This window comes from Ostrinia nubilalis, chromosome Z (genome assembly GCF_963855985.1).
Source record: "Ostrinia nubilalis chromosome Z, ilOstNubi1.1, whole genome shotgun sequence".
Taxonomy (NCBI): domain Eukaryota; kingdom Metazoa; phylum Arthropoda; class Insecta; order Lepidoptera; family Crambidae; genus Ostrinia; species Ostrinia nubilalis.
The window spans coordinates 5,436,276-5,463,484 of NC_087119.1; the positions used below are offsets into that span (position 1 = coordinate 5,436,276).

Below are 27,209 nucleotides of genomic sequence, written 5' to 3' on the forward strand. Positions count from 1 at the left end.
TTAATGATCAGTAATTACTTAGTGTAAACTTTCAGACGTAACAGTAATGGAAGAATTTCTTTAACCCCCAATGTAGGTATAGCTGTTGCTTCTTTGTCAATTTGACTAAGTATACCTACTTCTTTTCACTTGAATTTAAAGATCTCGACGCAAACACGATTGGCCGTTCGGACCCATCAGGGTATCTATCTATGAGAGAGAACAGCTCCCAATCCGAGCGGTGACGCATCAGTAGGTAGCTAGAACAAGTGGCCTGGTTGGATCAAAATAATTATGTCAATACTCTTTCGCTGAAATTTCTTTCTTTATTATCAAAAGTGGTCTGGCATTTCGAATTCCATATAAATTCCGATTTTTCACCTCTTATGCATAGCTCCAGTTAACTTAACCCTAAATGGATTTATAGAAATAAAACACAGATTCCCTTAAATCTGAACTATTTAATACTGTAACAAAACAACCATAACTATCTAAAATAGGTAGTTTGATAAATCAAATCGATATATTTTTAGTTATAGGAATGAGGAATGGTTTCATTAAAGTATGTAAATTCTACGAAAATGGTTCAAATTTTCATAGCAATATCTGTTTACTATTATTAGGCATAACAAGAGTACATGTATTCAAAAATTATTGATTTTTTACCAAATTGACTTTTGTAATCGTTATGAAAGATTTAAAACACTCCATCAAAATATCAGACATGATTTCTCCAAAATCTTAGTTAAAATATGAAAAATAATTATAATATTTATTTGAATTAGACAGATGATTGTTGTGTGTCCATACAATTTTAATTTTAGCTCGTAAGAGAATGATCTCTTTGTCAACACCAAGGACTACCTATATAATCATATTTGTCAAAAAAGCAATTCCTGGCCTACAGCCCGATGAAAACTTACAACTAAGAGAATGACTAATACAACCCCAGGCAAAAGGGCCTAGTTTTTATAGCAATCATTCTATGTATATTTACGTTATTAGTCTTAATCAGTAAATCACTTATGCTAACCGCACACATCCAACCAGATTATTATGTAATAAATATCAGAAACTGACTCACATAAGGAACATCGCATAATCGAGTTTGTGTGTAGGTACGTTATTTGAGATGTCACCAGAAATTTCTCTTCTTTCTAAAGAAAATTTTACAAAAAATACTGACAGTCTTTATCCTAAATCTAAGGATCAGATTCAATACAACAATTTGATTCAAGGCATAAAATTTTCAGTTGTGTTCAGGTGTTTGTATAACAAAAACATTAAACTTTTCACTTTGTGTCAATATTATCTTAACTCTATTGAAGATTCTTTTACTGTCACGAATCACAAAAACATATTAATTTGTTTTTTAATTATATTATTTTCTCACTATAACATTTTCAAGTTCATGATACTGAGGATGAATCTTACTTACGTACCTTAGGCACCTCAAGATTAAATGCTTCAGTTCATAAATTTTAAAAAAGCTCGACATTAATATCTACGTACTACCTAAGCAGATATATCTTTTTTGGTAATGAAAAATGCCATCTTATCACCAACATTGTTTTCGAATTTACAACCCGCAGGGTTTTAGCCTACAGTTGTATGTCACATAATAATGGGGTTCCCAAACTTGCAACTAATTAGTTAAATGTAGATCCAAAAATTATAATTTTTGTAAGTAAAATTTTCTTATACGTAGCAACTAATGCCTTTTTTTACTAACCTAGAGTTGTATCACATTTCGATAATGCACTAGAAATATTCTCACACATTTTAATTTAGATATTTTATCTACATACATGTCTTACATCTAGGAAATGGCTACAGAGGCGTTCGGAGCTAGTAACAATAAGAAACACAACCTACTTACTGCACGTGAATTATAAAATACTAATATAATCTCAAACAAAGATATTTGAGCATTACAGAAAATAAAATTTTTGTAAGTCGGAAATATAGCGTTTATTGAAATGTAACATAATAAAAAACTAGCTAGAATTATAAAGGTAATTTCACTTTTTAATTCTTAACCCTTAATATTCGGATCGGAGCCGTATACCGAGTAGTCATGCGCTGCTTAGATTAATCTTCTCCTTTGATTATATCGAGAACACTTACATAGGAACCAGTGAGGAAGCCGAGGATTCCAAAAGAAATAAGGAAGAGATTCTTCCACAGCACCCAGTAGCATGTGCCAAGTCCGTTAGGTCGGTCCCAGTAAGTGACAGTTTCGATCACGGCAGGGAAGATAAGACCCAAGAAGGAGAGACAGACGGCGCCAACGAGCGAGATGAAGGGTCCAAGGTTCGGGATGGCAATAGCTATGCAAACTGTCATCACCACGAGAGCGATCCTGATGCTGTACTCGGCGAGGTTCTTCTTGGCACCGAACCAGTGGCGAACATTCTTCCAAATGATTTCCATGGGCACGTAGAATTGGAGACTGTATGTGAAGAAGATTGCAACAGCGATCATCAGCTTAACACTCTGTCCCAATCTGAAATAATATTTTTTACTATTAATGGATATCCTATTAATCGTGGGCTCGATTCCGACATTTCCGACCTTAGGCAGATCGATTTTTTTTCAAGGTAATCAATATAATAATTTATAATTTAGTTTGAGATTAAAAATTTAATAAATATCCTATAAATCTATGTAGAGAGAAAATATAATATAGTAAAAACGATATTTGACTGGATTAAAATAAAATTGACTATAATAAGTCCTACATAATTTAAAAAAGTGACACGTTTTTAGACAGTTAGTTACTAATACTTACACTTCGTCTTCAGGCAGATTGAGCGTGATGCTGCTCTGAGTGTCTGGCCCATACTTGAGGTATCCGGTGAAGCCGATGAAGGCGTACAGAGAAACCACGAAGAACATGCCAGTGTTGAGAACGCCTGGGCATCCGATGAAGTGAGTCGGCGTCTTCATGTTGTTTTCAAGGGGCATGACAACACCAATGCCTTCAAGAGCGAAGATAGCAGTTCCAAAGAAGGTTGGCAAGCGTTCGAATCCAGCAAAAGGTGATCGGTCGCTAATGCTTGGCACGTCTTGGAAGAGGTAGTAAACGGTGATACCCATGCCGGTTCCGACCAAAAGGTTCGCAATCATTGAGAATGGTGCGAGATATTTCAGGTTTCTGATCAAGTTCACCGTGATAAGAAGAGGGAGAAGCACAGCCATGTAAATTCTGAGATCGATGTCATGATAATCCTTGGAATCCTTTGTGTAATAATCCACAACTTGCTTGACATTCTTGGAGACGAATACTATGTAGACGCAGCAGCAGCCTAGTAGATCTATTACCAAAAACCAATTAACCATTGCTCTGAAACAAGTACACGAGACGTTTAGTGATGCAGAAAAAAGAAATCGTGATTCACGAGTCATATTATGTGTTAATTAAGTGCAGTTTAGATTTATATTTTCAAAGTGGCAATTAAGATTTTAAATACAAAGTAAGTATGCAGGAACTACGAATAAAACTTGAAGAAACGGATTAACTACAACAGGTTGATTATTGTGTACTTACTTAGCAAGCCTAGAAAACTTGTGCATTGCGGGAGGTCCAGATAAAAATGCTGCTTCAGCGGTTTCGGCAAATCCCAGAGATGGTTTTTGCATTCTTCTGCACAGGTCATGCGAGGTCCTGACCAGGACGTGCACGCAATACGTGCAGATGCCTCCGATCGCGAACGTGGCCACCAGCCCGAAGTAGAGACCTGCGTTCAGGAATGCCATTGGCATAGCCAGGATACCGCTTCCGAGGGAGCCCTTTAGGAGATGGATGAGAGTGTCCATGTCTCTGAAAACGAAATTTTAAATATTGTAATCACCATGTATAGTTAGTTACCTTTATTTATATTGTATTGATTACTTTTAATTTTGACGATATAGCTATTTAATTAATTTAAAATGCAGTATGAATTTATTTAACTTATTATACTTAACACCAATTAAGTAGGTACCTCTAAAATTATTCATTTAAAATCACGCTACTGAAAAATTTAATTCTGACTGGATAAAGCTTTAATAATAAGTATGCAAAAATTTAAGTGCAAGAATTTGTGAATGTGTTAAATGAACGCAACGTCAGTGCACTTACGATGTAGGATGAGCAAGTTTCCTGTGCTCAAACGGATTATAGTCTTCGTCCGCCTCCACATCCCGACCAGGAATCTCCATAAGAGGTAGGGTTGACCCCGCCTGTTGTTCCACAGGGATCTCATTCGGGTCAACTTTGTACCTGTGGAATGTTTTCCCAAAAACTGTTATAGAAATTGACATAACTGATACAGCACCAACTAATTAAGTGATGTTGATAGGTTAGAAGTGAGTCGGTATAAGAGTGTAAAAAACAATCATTCACTAAGTCGAATTTAAGCATAACCATGTACTTTGATGGTAGCGGTAACATATAAAGCGCCACATTTCAAGCTTGAATATGAAATGATCGAGGTGTGTACGAGGTGGTGTCGCGGTCGCGGGCGGTCGGATAACTACTTACTCGCGAGGACTACTAACTTTGTGGCAACGTTAAAAAACGCGAATGGATCTTACTACAAAATGTTAGCAGAATCTCTACTGTGTGTCAGTGTTTTGTGTAAAGTGTGATACATTCATTATGGTCTCCAAAATAATGTACAGTTTCTTTTTTTGGTGCGCTTCACTCTGTTAAGACTCGGCATTTACAAAAAGATGGCTCAACTATAAATTCAATACAGCTTTACGTAGAGGTCATGAAAGACTACAAAGACGTCTCCGACGAGGAAATTGTACAACAAGATTTAATCTTCGACTATTTTCTGGTGTTGTTGCAGGTTTTCAATTGAGATAAATAAAATAGACATAAAGCTAAATCAAATTTGTACAAATCTCCAGTGCTAGAGCCAATCCCGAGCCTGAACAGAGATGGCGCACGAGCGGCCGCCACCGGCCCAGGCGGCGCGTGGGCCGGTGCATGCGGTCGCTCAGCAGATGACATAATATTTAACAGAACCAAACAAAACAAATTAAATAAACAAAATTGAAACCATAAAATGGAATGATGTACCGGTGTATGAGTCCATTGCTAGATGATCAAGGTCGACGAATGACTTTAATCTCGTGGAAGCAGCACACGTCTTCCCGGATCGTCCCGAAGGCGTCGAGCATTATTAGCTCGTTAAAGGAGCGAATACTTAACAGTCAACATACAATATAAAATACCACGACAATGTAATATTTTTCAAAAACAGAGTAAGTTCGAAAGGCAGCTCGCGCCCCGAGGGGCACCATAATTGAAGTTCTAAATACCGATCTACAGTAGCATTAAAAACTATCTTTTCGATTTCCTGTTGAACAAAAATGTCAATATCATTAGTTTAAGAATTCTGCAATAATTTTAAAATAATATCTTTTGATTGAACAAAAATATGAAGTTAAGCTGTGAGGCATGCTTGTTGATTCATTTTCTAAGTTGATTTTACTAAGAAAGCACAAAACATTTCATCGGGTGTGGCACCAATCAATTTAAATTATTGACAACACATAAAGGCAGTCAAAGCTAGGTCGGTGATTATTATTGCTTTCATGATTCTGAGTCCTGAACAATGCGTGGGAACAGGGGAACTTACTTGACCATAACGACATCTGACAAGTCATTTCTGACTCCTTTTTTCTTGGGGTCATATTCGGCTATCATGGGCCGCATTTGGGGTTTCTGTAACAAAGAAAAAACAAACAGTTATTAATTTTGAAAAAAAAAAATCATTCGCTTAGCATTTTATTTTTTTACCTATAAATCATTATGACTAAACTGTGTGCAACGAACGCGTAATAACTCTTGCATATTGTAGCTCTTAGAAATTACATGAAAAAATGATCGTATCTTGACCAGGGAAGTGGCTATGACGTGCTTCCGAAGTGGGGGCTCGGTTCATGTTTACCGAACACGTGACCACGCCGTGAGTCGTTATTTTTGGATGCTAAAAATAGACGTTGCTCCCGCGCACGGCCGAAGCAATCGCGAATCTCCCGGACTGGCATCGATTCTAACCTTTTTAGCCTAAGTTAGTTTATCGTTGCCTTAATGGCACAGTATCACGATGATGCATCCAGATTTCCATTTCATGTTTGCAATTTGTACTTTTTTATCAGTCTTCTCAAACCTACCTATAGTAGAAATAATTAATTTCACAATATCCCTGAAACGGACAGACAGACGATGTTATTCTGATATAAACTTTTTTCTAGTAGATCTTCAAATAGGTTTTCATTAAATTACGTCTTTATTAGCGTCACCGTCACGTAGTTTAAATACGATTTTATTTGAAAACGTTTCACAATACCTTCTCCTCCTGAACTGAAACGTGACACAAATACCAAATAATTGAATTCTTCAAGTTAGACACATGTTTCTGAAGTAACCAGGTAGGCATCTGTTGTATATAAACTGATAAACTGTACAAAGTAATAAATACCTAACGTTGCCTAAGGACATTAGCGTCAATGGGTCTTCCATTGAGTTTATCACATACGTACATAACTCATTCATACATACAAATATTTTTGGTCATCATTCGTTAGGAAAATTGACACAGAAATGTTTATAACTGAAATTGAAACTTCAACTAGTATAAGTAGCTATAATAAATCTTTATTTTTCATTTTGAAGCCCACATGACTGCAATGTACAGATCTTTCGACTTCGTGTTCAATTTGAGTGTTATCGAAACAGGAATCTAGACTAAAAAGGGCTTGCGTTCTCAGGCATAGGTTCTCCCCTCGGTTTATGTGCATGAGTCACGAGTATTTTGTGTGCGTTAATAAAATTCCCCTAATTTTATTCAAAAAGCCTGCCATGGTCTAAGTATCCGTCGATAGTCAATTTTGAGAACTAACAGACGGAGTTAAAGTTTAAGTTGGCGTGGAAGAGTTGACAAGCCATTGGTCTGCCTCCAGTGGCACATGAACAGGCTCGAACTGGTTGCGAATAATAAATTGGGAAGTAACCAGTTTTGAAGCTCATAGCCATAGCTCATCCATTGTTATGGAAGCTACGTAACATGCGAATTCGAATGCTGTATTTTACTGTTTTGCCTTGCAGCAGCTAGAGCGAAAGAGCGTGTGTACTACTAGAAATGTAAGCATTTGAGAAACTAATAACACATTTCAAATATAGATAAATTACGAAAACCATGTCGTCACTTGGTTATGAAATTCTGAAAAAGTTTCATAAGATCATCAAGAATAAATAGGTAGTTGGTGCTCTGATCAAAGATCAATGTTTTGCCACAAATGATGATCGACAATTGTGGACAACGATTTTATTGACAAGTCAACTTCCTGAATGATACATTATGTAATACGATTGAAACCAATGATTGCTGTTTTCAATCAATAATGTTTAACCGACTGTAACTAGACAAAGATGGTGTACCTAGATACTTCAAGTGTGCTGTAGAAAAATAAGATGAGGTTGACATTGTTCAAGATCAATCTTGATCATTCTAAGGTAATGTTATGTTATGTAAGTGTTCACCAACACGTATGTATGTTGACATAAGGTTTTGTTGTACTGTAGGTATAATCTTGTACCTACATAATGACAAGTTTTGAGCGCTACTTCTAAACTTTCTCATAACTACGAGTAAAAAAATTCCTCTCAGGCCTCAGGTGAAAATGTAAGGGGATTAGAAAAATATAATCAGTCGAGTCCATTAAGTACGTTATAACGTTACATATTATAGGTTGGTTAAACCAAGTAAGAGGTTAAACCAAGTAAGTAGGTAATTCATGACATTGAATTTTATGACCGCATGGCACTTTTGTTTACCAAACCTTTTTCAGTTTCCAAAATCGTTTATCCGTTTTCAATGTCAATAACCCCATCTAATTGCAGTCTCCTTCTCCCAGTCGAGTCAGAAATAGTTATTTCTATTTAACCAAATAATGCACTACACGGATGTTTTGTGTAAACGGAAATTGAAGCTGAAAATGGATGTTTCGAAATAATCTCTGTGGATGTGCAAAATTTTCCCCACCTAAAAGTTCTTCTGATGTTGCCGTTTCTTTTAGACTAGAGCATTTTCTCAAGCATTCCTATGTAATGTTATGTTCTTACGAATGGTCCAATACAAGTAAAATCTACGACGTTAGGTTTGCGAAAGGTACCTAACCTACTCACCCTTATAAATTACTAAGTGCATGCACTTAGAGTTAATATTCCTTTTCTGAAGGAATATTAACTTTATGGTGCATGCATGGTCATGTCAATCCCAAGTAACATTTTACTCCATTTAAGAGTTCACTAGTCGTTCACATGTACTCCACAAGCTGTGTATGTCAGCTGTATACGAGCTGTATAGCTTGCTATAATGCTTTTATAGAACCAGTTTGGGCACAAATTAGACAGCCTTAAGTTCACTATGGCTGTACATTAGCAGTATAATAGCATTATAATAGCAGTTTAAGTAGTAACATCGGACTTAAGGCTGACTTACGGCACTATATGGGACGCAGTGTGAACCATACAACGTACGTGAGTGTAATAAAGAGTAACAAGTGGCTAAATGCACAGCTTTCAAAGTTATAAAGTCCGACAAAAGTACTCCAATGCTACATAAAGTTCACGTGTGTCCTAAATTATTTCCACATTTTAATATTAGTTTGGTATTTGTACGTGAGTGCCAAGAGGGAAACAACTCGGGCGGATAATCATTTATGCAAATAATAACACGGGTTTTAAATACTTAATAATGTTAATGCCATTGGGAATGCAACTTTATCGTGAAATGTATACATATTTACAGCTAAAATATTTACGCGCCTCTGTAAAAACGCGATATTCATTTTAAAATATTTAAATCTGGCTGAGAGGAAATCTACAATTTTCAGTTTTTGATATTGTATTGGCATTATAATTATATTACGGTAATTTATTATAACATGAAACCAAAACTCAATCGCTCTATCTGCGAATTTTGTAATAAATCTGCATTAATTTTGGAGATTTATTTGGTAAATATTTTAGGTTATGTAGAACAAAATGGTGGAAATGAAATACGGCTATGTGAACTGTTATAACTCCGATTTAATGCGGTGAGCGTATATTAGGTTCACATGTGTTCTGTTAGAATGCTGTTATCTATATGAAGTTCCACATTTGTACCACTACAGTGCTAATGTCTATAAATTTATTCTAATGTGAACTTATGTACAGCTTTAAGATGTACCTAGTTCAGGTCAATTGTGTATCTTTAATTCTTTCAAATACTGAAATTTTAGAGATCCGCAATAAAAATTATTAATGTCCGTAGCCCAGGTAGGTAGGTACTAATAGTCAAGTATGAATACCTAAAGCATCAGACGGTAGTGTTCCCGGTTTAAATTCGTTTATTATGCCTGACAATTTATTCAAAGCGGAATGAGGAATACAATTTTCAATAGCCCATGTTCTTATTTTTTTGCGAAAGGTTAAATAAATAATTGTCCAAATCAAAATTGTATTCACTAATTCACTAGAACTGCAATCATCACACTCTGATATCTGTATATTTTGAAGGGAACTTTCAGGTTCAGGCATAATATTTTCCTCTGCATCATGTACAGAACCACCATAAACAACTAAAAACAGGCTTGGGGAAAAGTGTAATAGAATATCACATTCACATTCATGTTCAGCTTAAAGCAAATAAGAGTAGTACTTGTGGACAAATAAACTGCTATTGATGTTAATGGACAACACATATAGTCCTTTTAACAGCCTACAGTGCACATGCGAACCATTGAAACACTTTTGTACAGATAGTAAAAAAGGTTATTTAATTATCACAAACAAGTCCTACTACAGCTACTAGCTGTATAACAGTCTAAAACAAGTAAACATAACAGCCTTTGGGTTTATAAATGACCACGTGTGTTCTATTAAAATGCTAGCTCTATAACATCGTACAAGTAGGTCGTTAAACAGCGGTTGCCGTATCTCTACCCTCCTATAATGCTCTTAGTCAGATGGCTGACTAAAGGATAGTTGTTAGAGTATTATAACACCAACAATCGTATAAAAGTATAACTCTACACTAGTCTACACTCCTATAAGTCCCTTAGACAGGTATAGGTGTAATTAATTGCAATAATACAGCTTATACATCACGAGTGAACTGTACTAATGCTTTAAGTACACATTGGAACTAAATGTGAACTCTTAAATGGAGTAAAATGCTACTTGGGAATGCTGAATGTTTTTCCAATTGTAATAATTGTAAGTCACATTCTTGATTTAGGTATGGAAATTAAATTAAATGATAGGTATTCTATTAAGCTTGATGTGCCAGGCAGGGTAAGACGAAAATAATGTTTAAGTAGGTACTTAAACATTATTTTCGTCCAGTGTCCAAATCTTACCCTGCCTGGCACCTGGCTCTTACACATACCTATGTGTGGACAAGCTTTAAGGTATAAGTAGATTGTATATTGAAATAATTTAATAGAAATTTATATTAACTACAGTGCAAATTTACACGTCATACACATCGGTCACCGCGGACGCTTTCCTAAGCAATATTTGCAACAAATAAATCAATGTCAACAATATAGGCACGACATTATTGTGTATCAGGTCCAGTTTCACAAATAACAGCCGGTCTATTGTACTACCGTCACGAGGCTCTAATAAGCAATACACTTATGATGTATGACGACAACAAAGTACATTATTGTAATATTGTGCGCACTTCCATCTAAATCATGTGCCAAGGTCTTACAGAAGAATTTGCGAAATTAGATGATATTTGTCGGGAATCCATGAGACACGCCTCCCATGTGACGTCACTTCTGACATTGGCACGGCCTATGCCTGAAGATTGACAAATTAGTTTTCGTTCAAAATAAGCTCACTCATTTTTCATTTTCGGAACAAAGAAAGCAGTCTATAGATATAATTCTACATAGTCCATAGGTCTGTATCTCGGTAGGTACCAGGAGGAGAGCAACGGCCACCCGCTAGGTCACTAGGTTGGGCTTTAAAATATAGGTTACCTGTAAAATCAATATTTAAAGCTATCCCTTGCATCCCCGTGAGTGCAAACGAGAACTGCAATCAAAACGAAAATAAAAGTAGGTACATGCGCAATCACTAACTTAACACCCGAAAAGAATAGAAATATCCTGCTGTCACTTTTATTTACGAAAGAGCAAATGGGAGAGATGATAAGGCTCTCTCCTCTATTGCATTGTATGCACAGATACATGAATCCGATTTCAGGGTGGGGGTACAATGAACAACAAAAGTAGCTGAACATTTTCATCCTTATTACAGTACAGAGTTAAGGAAAGTTTACCCCTTTATTGGCTGCACCACGTATTATAGAGCAAAACACTTGCTATGATGTATGGACTCCTGGTAGCAGTAGCGCTATATTTACAAAGTTATGTGTTTATTTTAATTATCTTGTGCATGTACTTAGTTAACATGAATATAATATGGAATCTCCTTTGCGGAGAAACGCTATCAACAATAGGAATAATATTGGTATTAGGTACTTAAATGGCATAATATTATAGCTTTTCAAAATTCGACGATTAAATCTAAAAAGTTTCAGATTTTCAGTTTTTTTAAGAAAAAAAAAAATAGTTTATGTAGCTAGTTGGAAAAAGTAGGAATTTATACCTACTTTTAATAATACCGAACACACTTTTTTTTTTATATTTACAGGAGGTTATTTAAAAGTTTGCTGAACTTAGCACAGAAGCTACCAAAAATGTAAACAAAAGTTCCGTTGTCATGCCAACAGGGCCCGTAAAAGAGATCTGCCGCCCCGGGGACCAGGAACTTTTAGGAGGTAGTTTGATCCGACGCTAGCCAAGTAACCATGGCAACGGGTCTGCGGCGAGCGCGGCAGATCTAATCCTACCAGGCTGGCAGAAAACGGCGGGAGTTGGCACGTTCCATGAACGGTTTTATTGATTTGTGTCCTGTGGAAATGATCGTCCTTAGCACCCAGGCATTAGGGACGGTGAGCTTGGCGCATAGGTTGTGTCGTTAGGGCCTTCTGAAATCTAGGAGTTCTAGAATCAAAGCTACGGCGCAAGTCTGTCGCGCCGCCGCACTAACTCCCGACCCTAAGTATTGAGCTGAATCGCGACCAAAGTACCAGGGAATCAGAACCCGCGAGGAGATTCAAGTTTCAAAACTAACCACAAGTAAGTACATGAAGATATTCTATGTACAAGATGCATTCAAGATCGTCAAGTTAGTTACGTATGACGTATAAATAAACATAGTCTGAGATGTTCATTGTTCATCAATCATGTTGATTGTTTGTTTGATAGATTTGGATCATTAGCAATTAAAGGAATAAAAATAGATAACTACTTACCTACAAAGTATCATATAATAATTACCTAAATATGAATTGCTTTGAAAAATAAAGATGGTTAAGTACTTAAGGGATTTCCTCGATGGAACTTTTTAAACTGGAAGGTTAGTGGGTAAAGAAAGTTTATTTGATTTAATAAAAAGCAATCAGCTTTCTCGGGGAAAGAAACAAAGAAACACCTTTATTGGGTGCAGCTCTACTGAAACTAATATTTTTAATAATAGATAAAAAAACTATGCATAGAAAATCAAGCCGTTCAGAGTACCAGGGGCACATATCGTCGTGGTGGTTTGGTTCAGCAAACTCATACATTACACACCCGTCGCGATATTGTAACTAATTTTATTGTTTTCACATTAAAATACCCATAATAAAATGAATTAATTAAATAAATAACTTTCCTAATAATCAAAATTATTTTACTTAGGACTTTTCGACTTTTCAATCACTAAAAAGTTTTTTCCAAATACTGTAAACTTTCTGAAACTTTAATGCATCTTTGTTGTGGGCGGGGCTTATTGGATGCTCACCCATTTTGTTTTCTAGCTTTGTTCCTCACACTGTACTGTTCTCACGGTGATAATAAAATGTCTATAGTCCTTACTTCTCGAAATAAATCCTGTATCACTGTCACTCTCTCGTTTTGAGTTTTGTTGTTACCTGTGTTTCGTCCTGTCTAGTTTGGCCTGAAAAGCAGCCCCTTATAATTTATTTTAAATTAAGTATCATTATCATTTTCTGCCCAGTGAATGAAAGAAGTCACCTTCATTGAAGACTTTGTGACTTTGTGTATCTGTCGCGCAGCGCAACATTGATTAACCGACTTTAAAAAAGGAGGAGGTTCTTTTGATGTAAGTACATAAATTTTCTTCTTAATGTAGTGTAATGAAATCAATTGTACAGTGATAGTCGCAAACTTCTAGAGACAAATCTATTTTGGTCTCTATTGTTTTCAAACTATAGATATTTAAATTTTATTTGTGTAAAGACAAAAATGTTTCTTTGATAATAATATTATCTTCTTTCGTCAGATGCCACACCCACAAGTATCTTTATATTCATACTCTTGTGTAAATAAGTATACAATGTACTTTGTTGACAGATCTCTCCTTGGCACGTGTACAAAAGGCGTCTAATATTTTTGAGCAAATAAGAAAATTATTTTCTAAATATCATGTTGAATAAGAAAAAACTGTTTATTTAGTGGTTGGAAACTATTCTCTAAAGTATGAGAGAAAATAGAAAACATGCATGCAGTAGAGGTTCTCATGAGACATTTTGCTGAAAGAAACATTTTTAATTTTCACAAGTTTTTAGTAAAAAGTCAATAAGTGCTCCGCCATTACTTAGGTAAAGCATTTACATTATTTTATGTAAAAATTTTTGTAGTAGGTAAAACTTATTTCAGATGCGACGTCATCGTACCTGAACTACCTGAATATTAATATTTTTACTTTAAATAGTAACTAATTAATCTTATTGAATACTTTTTTTTTATCCACAACGAGGAAGCTCTTGGCCTGTATCTCACCTGATGGTAAGTGACGATCAGGCCGAAGGTGGAAGCGAGCTTCACCCGCATCTTACTCGCATGTAATTTAATATTACTTTTAGAAATAGACATTACTGAAGTTTCATAATCAATAATAAGTTTAATAATAGTGAATAAATATAGACTTTATTGCATAGGTACCTTGAAGCATAAACCGCATCGAACTGATTTCACTGACTTGATTAAATTGAATAAGTAGTTTTTGAGCTAAATTGATAAATCTTTGCTTGTTAGGCAGGCACGACGCAAAGGTACTATTTTGGCCGGCAAAATACTAGATTTTAATTTTGAAAAGATATTAACTTTAGGTTTGTGAGTGAGACAAAGACAATAAATATTATTATTAAATATAAGGGGGTAAAGCAGCGGGAAAAGCTAATGTGTGGGCACACATGGTAATTGACACGCACACAAATCGATAGCCTAGGTATTTGTAATACTATCGATCGTGCAAGTTAATGTTATAATTGAATTTATTTCTATGGTTAATCGATTTTAGATGTTCTCTTATTATTATACTCCATCTTAATTTTCTCACTATATTGCGAATAAGAATATTGTTGTGAATAACACAGATGTAACTAGGGTTGCCAACTATACTGTTTTGAACAGTATTATACTGTTTTTCACTAAATTATACTTTTTACTGTTGAACAAAAATAAAGTATACAAAATACTGTTTTCAGCTAGCATCACTAGTATCCATAGATATTTTTAAAAGTAAATGCCCAACACCACATTTAAGTACGCGTTGTAGAGCTATCTGTTTGTTTTTTTTTAATACTGTCTGTTTTACTTCTCCGACCTCTAATATACTTTATATTTTGAAAGAAAAGTTGGCAACCCTAGATGTAACAGAAAATGTAGTTGCCCTTACATGCACATGACGCGTTTCAGTCAGGGTTCAATTGAATCGCGAAATTTAAATCGAATTGACTATGAGCCGGATGGCAGTGATTTTGCACTTGGTTCAACTACTGAATTGCTGGGGGGGTCAACGTCAGATAGGCCTTGAGTCCAATGAACCGAGACCTTTCCTCGTCGGCACACCCTTGACTGACAGACGACTATCAATTGCACGTTAATTAGGTATTGCGACGATCGTGCAAGCGGGCCATATCGCAAAATATACGGAATTCGCACGTCAATTTTATTGTTGCTAACGCGCGTGTAACTACATAATGTTAATTGGAATGGAATGTTCATTAGAAAAACCTATAGTGTTCTAACACCTGGATAAAGTATATGTCTTGACATATTTCTCCTGGATAAATCTTCCTCCTAGATTAAAGTTTACTGGAAAATTAAAAATACAATGATAGAGCCGTAGAGTAGAATAATGAAGTAATCCCACAGGTAGTGAGAGGTACCTCTTCTGAAACCAGGTTCAAGACTCAAGGACATGACATGATAGATACAATCATAGAACCCACAGGATAAGTTTAAGTAATCCCATAGTATAGGAGAAGTAGTAAACGCTTTACAATTACCAGGGCCACATATTTAAGTATGGAGGGCTAGGTCGATTTTATGTTTGTTTTCTATTCAGGCTTCCCGAATTTTTTCACGATAATATATGGACATCTGTTTCACATTGGTATGCCTTATTAATCGTTTAGATCCTTAGTTTAACATATCCTTGTTTTGTTATTGCAAGTAATACTTACAGAGTTTTTTGTTTAAATAACTTCCACTGCAAATTAATACACGTGCATATCACGAGTGCATTCATTACTCACCATGATTACTCCAAACGATACAACGGAGGAGCTCTTTGTGTGCTTAATCCATAAATAATTGGTGCATTTATCTGTTTGATTGTCAGTCCGCTGTCCAGCTCGTGACAATGATTCAACATAGTTAGAAAAAGTGTGTCAGTCGCAATTCGGAACTAGATTTAGGGCTTAATTCAGTCAGTTCCTGAGGAACGCAAGGGCAGGGGAGGGTGTTTGAGACGTCAAACCTCAACGAGGCTTCAGACCCGTGCCGCTCCCATATCTCAGGCACAGACTGAGTTTAGGCCTATTCAGACCTAAGCGGTATTCGCTACTGTCTGCGGCAGAGAAAACCCAGTGGGTATGCGGTAATAATACTGTTCAGACCTAAGCGGTATTCGCTACCGTCTGCGGCAGAGAAAACCCAGTGGGTATGCGGTAATAATACTGTTCAGACCTAAGCGGTATTCGCTACCGTCTGCGGCAGAGAAAACCCAGTGGGTATGCGGTAATAATACTGTTCAGACCTAAGCGGTATTCGCTATCGTCTGCGGCAGAGAAAACCCAGTGGGTATGCGGTAATAATACTGTTCAGACCTAAGCGGTATTCGCTACCGTCTGCGGCAGAGAAAACCCAGTGGGTATGCGGTAATATTACTGTTCATACCGCTCTAGCCGCGGTACTTGATACTAAATACCTGAGCGAAACCCGCGCGGTATGCAGTGGCGGCGTAGCATAGGTTGGCACCCGGGGCGGCACCCCCCCCCCCCCCCCCCCCCCGTCATAATATAAATTATAGCCTAAGGCACCCCAGAATGGCACCTCCCCGTCATGACATCACGACCGTCCTTGCCATGCAGATGCGTCAGTGAGTACTAATCTGCGCGACTTTGTCACCCCCTGATGCTTGGCACCCGGGGCGGACCGCCCCCACCGCCCCCCCCCCCTTACGCCGCTACTGGCGGTATGTACCTCTACCCACAGAGCGGCAGCGAATATATCGCTCAGGTTTGAATAGGCCTTTAAGCTTAGGTACTAACAGTCCTAAATTTTGATAAAGATGACATCATTTTTTACTTATTTAAGTGATGTCATTGAAACTGACAAAAGATAAGAGTGCAATGACATCACTGAAAGTTTAAACATGCGCTACTGAATAACTGAAATACCTGAAATAACCGCGCTCGTTCTAGTTCGAAAAGGGCAGTTATTCTAGACTGGAATATTCTATGAAGATGGAAATAGAATCTGTCTTTCAGTTAAATAGATTCAAAACTAGCATTATTATTACCTATTGTGATTGATATTAAATATTACACCAACTTATTTTAACCTTGATTTTAACAGACTTTTGACGTTTTAAAGTTAAACATTAACAATAGTCAAAAATCTGTCAAACTCCATATAAAATCACCGGTTAAAGTTATAATTAGGTACAAAGTCAGCTGCAACTTAGCCTAAGTATACATATACTATATTAATCACAGAGATATTAAATCTTTCACTACATCACACGACCTCTATATTAAATGCACACATGCACTCTTTCAGGTGCATTAGGGTGCATTATAATACTCGTAAGTGAACGTTAAAAAATATGAAGATGTTGCTGTTCCGGTAGAATTTTCTGCAACTACGAGTAACTCAATAAAATTCACTGAAAAATTAGTTTCAGTTATTGTCATGAGTAACAGATTCTCAAAGTTTACCTATTTTTACATTTTGGAAAAAATTGGGACTTAGTAACGTTATTTACAGTGAATGACAAATATTACTAGTTCTCCGTTGGGTAAATTTCTACCGATCACTTTAAATTATGTGCTTCACAGCAAATGTAAGGTGAAAGAGGACTTTGGATGAGCACCAAGATTCCATGTGTCTATGATGTTTATTTATTTTCGTTTGTATACAACTCCAGTTATATCTATTGGCTTGTCTTCGAAACGTGACAGATTCCGGTGAGTGATCAATGATACAAAAATAGTTTAAGTCTAGTGGAAGGTACGCAACGCCAAAAACTCATGGGAAAATTCCTAGTTCTGTTTACGCCCAAGTTTAAAGTTCTAGAAAATTAATTTCTCAAGACTTCTTATTTGTGCATTTAAGTTATTTTTGTTAATAATTTCGCGTCTGATAATATCAATTGCCTCAGGCCATCGGTGGATTTGCAAGCACTGGAATAGATTGCACCAATTTTCATGTCTTGAGCTAAATTGCTTTACTTTTGAATTATTCAATACCGCCCGCCACATCCTTCAGACGCTGCTCCATTTTATTTAATTTCCTTTTCTATTCCAACTGGTATCTATTACGGGTGGCCTTGTCAGTCATCGTGCTCGAATTCCTCCTGACCTCACAATGCCGCTAAGGGCCTCTATGTAGGTTGACCGGAAGCTGCCCTAGCGCCTCATACGACACTCGCCAATTTCAATAAGTATCTTCGAGTACTTCTAAACGATGCTTGCTTATGTCGCAATAAATCGAACGCACAGCGTTGAATAGGTAGAACTCTGTGATTGGTTCGTGTGTCACCCTGTGCGTCCACACCTCAGATCATAGTTCTATGATCTGAGGTCCACACGCACTGTGTGACCTCATAGTAATGTTTGTGAATACGGGCGTTAGTATGCTGGCTGAGAATTTATAGCATCAGTTAATAAACTTAATGGTCGCAAGTATCTGCTTAAAGGTACTAGTAAATACTAACTTAACGGATATTAGATTGGTTAGCTGGTTTATTAATCGTGACAACTATGTATAAAATTGCAGAATGTTTAGTGCCCAATGAAACTGTACTTGGATAGGTGCTTCATTAAAATAACATGCTCTCTCGCCTGCAAGTTTAATTCGCAAAGAAAATCTTGAAAATACTTGATTCTCTTGCCTGAAATTTGAGGAGGCTGAGAAGAAAAGCATGACAATATTTGCAGGGTTTTCTTTGTTTTAGAATACATAAAAAGAACTCATAATTTTTTACGAATTCAGTTATTCTTAAATGATAATTGGGCCAGTATGAAATCGACCAAGATATTTTTTCATTGCCTAACCAACTTAGCACGAGGTGAATGTGCCAAAGTAGGTATCTACCCAAATTAATTATATTACCTACTATTTAATTAAAGAACAATAGCCTGGTGGAGACAAAACTTTCTGAGGACTGAGCCTTATTATCCACTTCCTCCGTCTCAGTTTCTCTACTAGTTGAAGCATGAGCCATAGAACGAACAATGGCTGCTCGTCACGGTATGTGAGCTGACCTTGATGCACCGGAAACAGATGCCATAGCTGCTACAGATTTTCATTCTACAAGCAATAATGAATCACTAATTACCATGCCTATTCTTGCCCCATATAATTGTTTAATGGCAAATTACGCATTTGTTTCCTAGACTTCTTTCTCAATTCTTTTATATCTCTTGCATAATTTTATTTCCTGTCCTACTTTAATGAAAACGCACGCTGCAGAGCCGATAAAATTCTTGTGATGTGCCTATGTTGAGTTTTAAGAGCTAAAATTACTATCGCTTGGTTTCAACTTAAACATGGTGTCTCTAAAATGCTAATATTTTCACATGCGTTCGTGTCCATCAGACGTACTACGTTGAGAAGTGTTTTTCAGAATCTTATGGATTTGGTATGATTAATAAGAACTACGAGTAAATTAAATAAGTGAAAGGATCAAATACTCCGTTGAAGAAGTTGAACCTTCAAAGTTTTAATTTAAAAAAGATCCCTGAACTTCATGGATGACTAGCCAGTATCACCTTCGGTGTGAGTTGCCATCGACATCAACAGTATAAAGTATCTCGTTAATTTAAAAAAAACCTAACGCGCATATTACTAAGGCGAATTTTAGTTTAGCCAGTTTCGTTTGACGACGAGGGAACATTTTTTTTGGTCTCGCTAATGCCAAATTTTCGTCTGGAGGTTGAAAGAATTTGGAGAGCTTCGGTCAGACTTAAACGTTAGTAAAAAATAGCCCGATGCGCAGTTGTTTCTTGTGTTTTACCTCGCACGTGATCTAAAAATATAATTTGTTACTGTCGCCTAGTAGGTATAGTTTCTGCACCATACGAATATACGACGCGTCGACATGTTTTCATAAATAGAGTAGAAAATAGCGCATCATCGCCATTTCCCGGTCAGATAAATCTTGATAAAATGACAGAAAGTAAATAATTTACCATTGTCCAAACAAACTTTGCTGGAGTCTTAAATGGTAAACAGAATCAAGATAAAATTGTTATTTTTCATAATCATTTCATCAAACATAATTAACTTAGTTGGTGTAACGAAGCACCACGATTTCTAATAATTTTCTTTAATTAAGAAACTTTGTTATTTTAATCAATGTTTGTTTTATTGAACAAGCAATATAAAATTAGTGAAATTAAATTTTTTTCAGCACTACACGACTACGCAAGTAGGTTAACATTCCGAGTGTTAATACCGGTTAATACCTTGTTTGAATTACATGTCCTTCAGTCCATAATCAGTGCAAACTCCCTCTACTGACACACAGACCGAGTCCCACGAATATTGAATCCGTGGGCACTGTAACTGCTTCTTCCTATGTCACGATCATCGGATGACAAGGCCGATCTAATCAGTGCGGGCAGCCGTGACAGTGTTCGTGACAATGTGAGCCTGCCCATCACTATGTGGAAGCGAATTGATTTGACGCATAACTAGGGTTGCCTAGAAGATTATGAAATCCGGGATAATTCTACTAGGACACCGGTGTCGGGTCATGGCCATAGTAAAAAATATCTTCAAGTTTCTTTTTTATATTCAAAATGCCATTTTATTGCCAATGTTATTTAATTAAATAGGTATGTAACTTACTAGAACTTAAGGGCAAGCCAGCCATTTCATTTGTTGTTACTTTATTTTGTCACAAAACTATTGGGTTCTCGGAATCCGGCACGATAAGGTCTAATTACTGGACTGAACACAGGACAAGACGCAAAATTCTTGGACAATCCCGGGTTTCCCGGTCACCTGGCAACCCTACGCGTAACAGCTATTTGTGCTCTATTAAGCGGTGATCAGGGAACAAAAAGCGTGCTTTGACATACGCCGTTGTGTTAGTATTTTATTGCGATTAAACTAGAACAATAGGGACTTTAACTTGACGATTTACGATTGGAGTCATCATTTGTAGAGAATGCGCTCAGTCTTCATTTAAAGTTACTTGACTTACGAGTAGACTGCAACTTCGCAGCTTTTCGGTTTGAAATTCGTTTCTTTCAACCACCAAAAGATGGAGCTGGTTGTTCTTTAGATCGCGCAGTAAAGAATGAACGATTCTAATGAAAATTAAAAGACGTGCTATTTTGATTACATTCGGCAAAGAAAGAACCTTGTGTAACTTCACATTGTCAATATTAAATAACTTAATAAATCTAATGGGACTTTCTTTAAATAAGTACTCCAAAATAAAGTTACGTTACATAGCAGCGACCTCGCTCGCAAACAAACAAATATTTCAATGATCCCGACCAACAGACAACGCGTTGACTGATGCCAAAGCGTAGGGCGTGCAAGCAGCCTGGAAGACTTGAGACAATTGTTTGAATTTAATATCTTTCTCCCGCGACCTTTTGAATTTACGAACACAAAAAGAATACAAATCAATCGAGTGGCATTTCTGTGGTTGTGCCGTTTTCAAGTGGCAGTTGCAAGATAGTGGGTACTAATAAAATAAATCTATGTCAAATCAACATTTTTTTTAAACTACAAAAACCGAGTTTAATTACATACAGATTTTAAGCCGATTTATTTGGTAATGGAAGCTTGTAATATAGAGTAAGTATTTGCATTACGGAGTTATTAATAATTATTAGTTATAATATTCGCAGTTTCCTGTATGTTCTATGTATATTACAATCAACTATTATTTTCCTTATGTCCGCGTATTAGATCAAGACAAATTAATACGGTATAAACAATACATCGCAGGAAACGGAGACAAATCTAGAGATAATCCACATACTAGTTTTTAAAAGATCACGTTAAAACGCCATAAATTTCTTGTAACATCTCTACAGTCGGGCAAAAATCCAATCATGCAAATCATTCATTGTCAGGTTGAATGATCTACTTTGACGAGTAAAATGGCCGTAAAGTTGTGTGAATGTTTCTGCACGATTAAATTAAATCACCGCTGATTCATGCGTGTGACGTTTTTAATTGTTGTCTATTTTTGTCCTAGTACGACATACTAACTGGTCACTGGTAGCGACATCGTTCGAAAACGCGTGTTGTGACGTCACCGTCTGGTTCCACTCCTTGCAGTGGCGCCAAATTCGGGAGGCCACCCCCATGAGGTAGAGGTGGTGAAATATTAATAATCACGTGACTTCATTCAAAAGTTACGTTTTAAATGACTTTATGGAGCTCTAAAATAATTAGCACGAGCTAGCCAATCATTGATGATGAGTATTTGCGAAACAATGCCAACAGCAAATCAAGCTACGAAAATCCAAGAAAGAAAGTTGATTACATTCCACGCGATCCTTACCCAGAGTATTGAGGACGAATCTATAAATAATCGTATATATGACGTCAGAAGTTGAAGAAAACGTAAGAGATTTGCATGTAATCAATCAAGTTATTCAAGAGAAAAGTATTCTAAAGAAAACCATGACCCATCCTTGACACAAACAGGAAAGTGGCGCAGCCCTAAATTCGTAAAGATATACCGATTTGTCTCTTTTCATGATCTGTTGGGCTCGTATAAGATTTAGGATAAATTAAGTATATTCTGTCTTGTTACATTGTTGTTTTCATTATGGTATTAGAGGTAACACATACACAGAAATTGGGAAATAGAGTTATTTGAATTGTTATTAATAACCATTTTCAGGTCGATTGATACTGGTAACCAATCAATTTAATTTAAAACCACCCTGTATGGTGTTAGTTGAAATAGGGCATACAGATTTTTTTACCTAATTAAAAATTTAAGTTATTATTGCAGTTTTTGAAAGAGCGCGTGACACAGTGTTTAAAACTACAGGTCGAAACACACGAAGGCGAAGCCGCAGGCATAAGCTAGTATTATTTAGTTGGATAAAGGCGCACTTAGTCTAATCACTAAATTCACTTCGCAGATTGCACTCGCTGCACTGTGTTTTTTATGTGGTGAATAAACCGGATAATCTTTATGGGCGTGTATTACTTAAAAGATTAGGTGACCTCATTGCTTGTTATGTGATAACTGTTCCATTAAAACGCTTCAAGACATTTTAAGGATAACTAATAATAGTGGTAATAGTCGCCAGCACTTGAAACTACACTATTTTGTTGCAAAATTGCATCTAAGTAGGTTTTATAACATGTCACAGTGGTTATGCTTTTTTTAGGTAAGTAGGTAAGTATTCCAACAGTCTTTAGTGGATTACTCGTAGTTTAGAATTTGAGAAATAAAAATGTATATATGTAATCAAAATTAAAGAAAATTCTTTATACTGATTTAAGCCCATTATGTAGGTACGAGGTTGCAAATTTTGTAAGTGTTGTCACTGTTTTGATAATCTAGGTAAACCTAATAATCAAGCGCGCAAGAAAATTAAGAAAAAATTTAAAAAGAACAGATATAAGATAAGAGCAGATAAAAAAACTCAAGGCCAGTTCTGCTCCTTCCGAGTAAGTAATCTAAACCGAAACAAAACATTTGACAGTATGTAATTAATCAATTAACAATAGCTTCGTGACACTATCTAATTTAAAGAACTACACACAAAGTGTACCTATTTATTTTTATTGTAACCGTTTACAGTCAATCAAGTTTGTTGCAACAATCATCATATTTCACCCCAGAGACATCCACTGGTCCAGCTAGATACTAATCATCAAGTCATCTCGTAAGTGTTTGCCTACAGTATTGCAGTTTGTACAGTCGACAGCACATCAGGCTTTAATACATTTTTGTTTCAAAATCGCATCTATTACGACTAAATAAGACGCCACAGTGTTTATGTTGACGTGCCGTCATCTGTACATACAGTTAGAAAACTTCCTTGACCATTGAAATTTTTTGCATAAATAGACTTTATATTAGAGATGGGCCGACTAGTCGCCGACTAGTCGGGAAAGCCGACTATTCGGCATCATTTGTAGTCGGCCGACTAGTGACGACTATTCGGCAAAATATGCCGATTATAATCGGCGCATTAAAAAAAATAAATATGTGAATGAAATAAAACTCATAATCACCAAGATGATTATGAGGTGGACCAAGGGCGTTTATCTAAACCACTTTTGACTGCAAAAAATCAGTAAGAAGTGGTTTCACCTGAATGGAAATTTTGGCAATCAGTCTAAATTCATACAAAGTTAAGATTAGTTAAAATGACCAGGAAATCATAAAAAATGTGTAAAGTTTATGTAAGTCCATATAAAAATTATGACACCTTTTTCGGGGAAAAAATGCATGAATGACCTTTTTCGGGGGAAAAATGCATGGAATTGCATACCTATACCGGGGAAGTGGTAGATTATTTGAAGCTCCTCTCATCGGAAGGATGAGGAATACCCACATAAATAACCCTTGAGATCGCCTTATGGCTCATTTTCATTAAGAACTATGGGAACCGGACAAAGCCATCAACTATCACAGTCCGTCCCAGCAATTGCCCACCTGTATGGCGGGCTCTGCCTATCCGACGGTGGTGGTAGTCCGTGCTATGCAGACGGGGGAACCCCCACGCCCCCAGCTCGCTGACCATCACCGTGGAGGGTGAAGAGGAAACAGTGGGCCTAGGTAGGATGCGTGCCGCGATAAGCGCAATTTTGCCCATACCATTTTAACGTCGATAAGTAAGAATAATATCACGGCGCGCATCCTAGCCCAGCAGGAGGCGATCATATTGTCACCTCTTCTGACCCCTCCCCCGTCGAAAATTATGACATCTACCTTAGGTACTGTTAGGTGATTGTAATGTTGCTTTACTTTTTCTCATGTTGAAGAAATCTCATTTCTCAAGAAGTTATATTTATCTCTTTAGAAATCTAGATATCTTTAGATATCTATTATTCTTCGGACAAGTAGGTATTAGAATGATCGGCATTGCCGATTAGTCGGCCGACTAATCGGCAATTTGAAAACCGATTAGTCGGCTAGTCGGTTAGTCGGCAAAGACCATAGTCGGCCCATGACTACTTTATATCTTTTTTTAAGAAACTTTTATAAGACTGTCGGCGATTCCTACCATTAATTTCAAAGAACCTTATTTGCTATAATGTCTCTAGTCTCTACATATTTTGGCTGCACACGTTGCACTAATATCGAAGGCTACCATGAGTGACAGAATTAGTAAAAGCTAGTAAAGCTTCTATCACACTTCTATTAAAGAAGAAACACTGAGTTAAGTATTTATGAATACTCAACTAGACTCTACATGTAAGTCTAGCTAGAGAACGTGCTTTCTTATTAAACCATAGAAGGAATATCATGTCTGAGTTACTCACCAACACATCCTTACAATAATTAACTCTTACTTAGTGTTGGTTTAAATTATTAAGTTTCTCGATTGCTGACCTCTAGTGAGATTCTAATTTAGAAATATGTACTGTGCAAATTGTATTTTAGTATCCATTCCAATCATCAAGTCATCTTGTAAAATTGGCGCAATTTTACCAATACGGATTTATTGCATTATATCCTTTAACCAATCAGTTTAAAGCGGCAGCAAAAATGTTAAGTTGAAAGTTAATATTTCGCACTGTTTAGATCATAATTATAAAATCATGTCTAAATAGTACCTATTAAAGAAAATTGCTTCAACTCTACATAAGCTGAGAACTTTTAAACAACATTTTAACCGCGATATAAATGAAATTCTCTCCAAGAAGTAAAATGATTCAAGGAATGGTTTAGATGACGTGTAAAACAATGTACCCGAATGAACTGCAGTCGCGTACCAATTCATTATTGGTAAGAACTATAAAAAATATGCTACAAGGAACTTAAGTATTAAAATAGTTTTAAGTTTGGTATTTTTACTATTCCAATGTGTCCTAATTTAACTATAACAAGGTATGTTAGTAATCGCAAGTGTGCTTCGAACGTGCGATAGCGAATCCGAGACCTAGCTGATTGGCAGTGTGTGTGACACTTCCGCACTCTTACGTAAACTTATAGTTTACAAGCGCACTTACTCATAAGTGTGTGCGTGCTTTAGGAATAACCGTACAGAATCCGGCGTGGCAGCATGTAAGCCCGCGACTAGACTATTAGAAAATCAGTGTTAACATAGCACAGATTTGGAACTAATCTGCCATGTCGTGTATAAAAACCACCGGAAGTAAGTATTTTCGGGATTAATTTAGTAAGAAATAATTACCTAAATTTATTGCAAACAGCTAAGCTGATCCGGTTTAAGATAAAATTAAAATATAGATCCCGATATCAAAGTTATCATTGGTAAAAAAAAACAGAAGATTTATTAACTTGTGTGATCACGGCCCTATGTCTCGCCGCATCACGTGCTAACCGCGTGCGCGGGAGCATAGAGCAACCTTCGCCTAGGCAAGTCATAGACCAAAAGAATTTTATACCAGTTCAGCGATAGCTCAACCGAGTGCCGCCACGAAATGCAAGTGGAAATGATCTCTATCTTCGAGCAAGAAAGATGATTTCAAGTAAGCAAATACATATACACGCAGACCATTAACTTTATGCGCTAACGATAAAGCACAATTTTGCGAGAAATTCGCATTATGGAGTTATAAAATAATTACGTCGAGGAAAAACGTACCGTGGAAAAGTACGAATACCTACTATAGACGAAATATTTATGTATACTTCTACAGTTTACCTATTTATTAATTTAACTACAGACCACCGCTGAATTTACATGAGCTCATAGGCGTAAAGGAGTTACTTTACGATTAATGAATGTAGCAATTAAATATTGAAATACTGTTATTTACAAATAAATTTTATATTTATAGGTTTTAATTATGTCTGTTACAAATTATTCATTATAAATCGTGGGGTAGTGCTTTACCTATATTTTCACTTAATGTGGTATTCAATTAATTTCACCCTATTAAAAATACTTAGATGTTTCTGAAATCTGAATAAAATTATTTACTGGTTATACGTACGAGTAGAACTAAATAAAAGTCTTGATTAAATAAATAATCTTTGACCCAACCCTGAAAGTGCGCCGCTTCATTATTTAAGTCTGCTGACTGCTTATTAATTAGTCGGCTAAGTATAAACATGAGTGACCCTATAACAGTGAATCGTAGTTTCTGAGATTTCGTGATGAGTGAGTGACCTTTAGCTTTTATAAAAATATAGATTATTAAGGGTTCCGTGGAAGTATACCAGAACGTCACAATAAGGAACAGCAGAAATAAACTGAAAGCTAAATCCAAGCACTTGCTTCACATTTGCAATGAAACGCTTAACTGCTTAGTTTACTCTTTCCATGAACGGTTAATTCCCTATTGTTACAAGTTACAACCTTACAACGGTTTGACCAGCCGATGTTACCGTTTCTTCGCAAACCAATCGCTCATTGAAAACTGTGGTTTCATAACAAAACAACTGAATCATTACATGATCTAAT

At 36.4% G+C, this 27,209-nt stretch overlaps 1 protein-coding gene across 2 annotated transcripts in view; it reads right to left on the reverse strand.

The window, feature by feature from the left end:
• Positions 1-420: 420 nt before the first annotated feature.
• The window catches only part of LOC135086689 (proton-coupled amino acid transporter-like protein pathetic), a 46,198-nt gene continuing 19,409 nt past the window's right edge, over positions 421-27,209 (reverse strand). The window contains exons 1-6 of one of the 2 annotated variants that reach the window (XM_063981466.1): positions 5,613-5,700; positions 5,051-5,330; positions 4,103-4,243; positions 3,530-3,802; positions 2,771-3,325; positions 421-2,485 (exon numbers count right to left, since the gene is read on the reverse strand). In XM_063981466.1, the coding sequence (XP_063837536.1) occupies positions 2,071-2,485; positions 2,771-3,325; positions 3,530-3,802; positions 4,103-4,182 (1,323 nt within the window). In that variant the 5' untranslated portion in view covers positions 4,183-4,243; positions 5,051-5,330; positions 5,613-5,700 and the 3' untranslated portion in view covers positions 421-2,070. Of the gene's footprint in view, positions 2,486-2,770; positions 3,326-3,529; positions 3,803-4,102; positions 4,244-5,050; positions 5,331-5,612; positions 5,701-27,209 lie in introns of those variants that run through there. The other variant, XM_063981465.1, reaches the window with a different exon arrangement.